We start from the raw sequence: 2,976 nt of genomic DNA on the forward strand, positions 1-2,976 counted from the left end.
TCTTTCCCATAACCAAGGGGAAACAAGGATGAGGAAACGAGAACCTGCTGCTGCCAGGAGGAAAAGGTCCTGCTGTACCTACACACACTCGCCCTCTGTCCCCCACCACCTCCTCTGCCCTTTGGGTCACTGTAGTGACTTACACTCAGTGAACAGAGCAGGAAAAAAAACAAATCTCCTCTCTTACGCAGTGAAGGACCATTAAATGAGATGGGCTATCTCGTATAATTTCATTCTGCACCCCCCAATAGCAGCTGATGTCGAGAAGTCTGCCTTAAGTGTTACAGACCCCGACGCCCCTGCGCACTGGAGTACAAAGCATCCTATTGTGCAGGCATGTGTCCTCAGCACAGCCTCCTAAAACAGGCCGAGCTGATTTGCATCCTAAAACTTCCCCTTTCAATAAAAACACTTCAGAAGGGTTTATGTTTTCCTAAAGTCATTTTGGCATTTTTTTTTTCCTATGCTAAAAATATCCCATCCTAGTTTTACTGACTCTTAAACATGCTGTACATAGACCCTCATATGTCTGCTGGAGGTGCGGGACTAGACACAAGAATAAACATAATTGAGAAAATGGGAAATGCAGTCCAGAGAAAGGAACACAAAGGCCTCTCAGTTACAGACAAAACTTAAAATAAAAGTAAAGAATGGACTATTTGCTCCTACCTGCTTTCACCCTGAGCCTCCAAAGCTCATTACCTATCAAACACCCTTTTGTCCTCAAAATGAAAAGTGAATGCTAGAGGGATTGCAATATCCACAAGCGAAAGTCTAGCTGGCACACAGAGGAGACATTTGCTAAGATCTTCAGAGGGTTTCCCAATCCATTCATAATGCATCAAGTATATCTCATGTCTGACTGGTGCTTGAAATATCCAAGCATTATCCATCAACAAATCTTACAGCAACTGCCTGAAAGAGAAGATCATCCTCCAACAAGATGACAACTCCTGCAGCCAGTAGTGATCTCCTCCCTATGGCACCAGCCCATGGGCAAGTAAAGGTGGTGACCCGTTACACTTGGCTTGAGGCCCTTCACAGGGATCAGGAACAGGCAAGTGTTTCCCTAGGAGCACCCATATAAGGGATACTCTCAGAAGTACATACAGATATATCCATGATAATGAAGAGGTAAACAAGAATGGCCTTAAAATGAGTGATTGCCCACATTAGGAGGAAGCAGGTTAACAGATGCACTTCAAAGCATATGAATCTGATTTTATTTACAAAAAATTCAGCCTTACCTCATGAATTTCTGCATGATATGGTGCTGGATCCCAGACAATTAAGATTCCAGTGTTATATAGCGCTTCCCTCAGGAACTGCTGCTCCTCAACAGTTATGAGCTTGAATAACAACAACAAACACAGTAATATACAGTATGCTGTCAGAATTAGCAGGCAGCCAAGCAGTAAAGCATACCTGAATACAGCCACAGCCACCCTACTGCTTGTTGTTGAGCATGCCCCACTGCACACAGCCAAGGAGACAACCCCCCATGATGCCCTTCCAGTGCGCACTCCAGTCCTACCTAGCAGCACAGGATTTAGTGGAGAGTCACAAGAAAAAATGCCGTTATGCATTACAGGGCTTTCTCTATCCATCTTCAATAATAAAATAAGGACAGGACCCACAGAGCGGCCCAGCTTGTGTGAATACAATTGCTACCACTACCAGAAGCAGGTGGGAACATCAGTTGCTGCCACCAGGATGGTCCTCCAGGAAGAGCCTAATGCAAACACACTGTTGGCTTTATCAAGGACTTTCATTTGAACCAAAAAGAGTCCGCATGTGGATGGTTTCTCCTGAGCAGCATGAACTCAAGACAGCTGGGGCTCAGCACTGGTCCAACTTGTTGTGACAGCCCTGGTGCAAAGAACCAAGAGACCAGGGCACCCTAGCTGACCCCCACACCAAGCCCCACCTTGCCTCTCCAGAGCAGGGCAACAATTCGGTTTGAATCTTGTGAGAGCAGCAACGAGGAGGAAAGCACCACAACAGCAAAGTACACGGGCCAGAGACAGTATCGTGGAGAGAGACTGCTCCACCAGAGGCTTTCCCAAGCGAACAAAACCAGGTGGTTCAAATGGAGAAGTTGCCCTTTACAGTCTGGACACAGCCACAAGAGTCACAGCTTGTGACACCCGAGGGCAACCCAAGGTCTGCAGCAAAAATCAGTCAGAATCAAACGAGATGGGGGCTGATCTCCCATCCTCCCCACCAAAAAGGCATAACCCATCCAGGCACAGCTTGTAAACATCTGCTGAAGAAAAGCATCGTCATAAAAATCAGCTCCCATTTCTCCTGATTTTCTCCATGGATCTAGTTAAGAGATAGATAACTTGCCCTTGAGTATCCCGGCTGCCCCCAGCAGCAGGCTGCCTTCCTGGCTGTCCCTGTAACCAGAGCACAAGGTTGCTCTGGCCAGCCCAGATGCAAATTATTCCAAAAGCAAAGAGGGTTTCCTCTCATCTGTTTTCAACTCTGTGGGATTAGGCTTTGGCCCTGACCACGTGTACTGCCTAGTTTCATTTCCTTACAGTAGCTAAAATATCTAGGCCAATGAGTGATCTTGCAGGTGTGAACTTCTGCCTCCATCCATGGCCACCAGAGTCGGTGGCAAGGAGGGGGCACAGCAGCTGGCACCAGCAGTCCCCTTAGCCAGGTACAAGTGGGATGGAGCACGGCAATGGGACATGAATAGGACAAGGAACATGGGCGCTTTATTTTCATTTCATTGTTTCTATTTAAAGGCTAGAAATCTTCCAGGAACTTTTCTGATGTGAAACACATGAAAGGAGGCTTTAAGAGAGATTGAGCATCAGAGAAAGCAAAGGTCAGCCAAGCAAAGCCATGTGAGTTGGCAGAGGCACACAAACCCCTAGAGAGCTGTGACAGGCACAAAAGCAAAGGGATAAGAAACCAGGTGGGGAGCACCCCCCCAGCCACAAAGTGTTTGCTGTTTCCTTCCCT

At 47.0% G+C, this 2,976-nt stretch overlaps 1 protein-coding gene across 11 annotated transcripts in view; it reads right to left on the reverse strand.

Annotated features, from left to right (window-relative positions):
* Window positions 1-2,976, reverse strand: part of ST6GAL1 (ST6 beta-galactoside alpha-2,6-sialyltransferase 1) — a 46,784-nt gene that overhangs the window by 3,837 nt on the left and 39,971 nt on the right. For all 11 annotated transcript variants that reach the window (XM_035888830.1, XM_035888822.1, XM_035888827.1 and 8 more), the window contains one exon: window positions 1,248-1,349. In XM_035888830.1, the coding sequence (XP_035744723.1) occupies window positions 1,248-1,349 (102 nt within the window). The remainder of the gene's footprint in view (window positions 1-1,247; window positions 1,350-2,976) is intronic.

This window comes from Egretta garzetta, unplaced genomic scaffold (assembly GCF_000687185.1).
Source record: "Egretta garzetta isolate BGI_Z169 unplaced genomic scaffold, ASM68718v1 scaffold161, whole genome shotgun sequence".
NCBI lineage: Eukaryota > Metazoa > Chordata > Aves > Pelecaniformes > Ardeidae > Egretta > Egretta garzetta.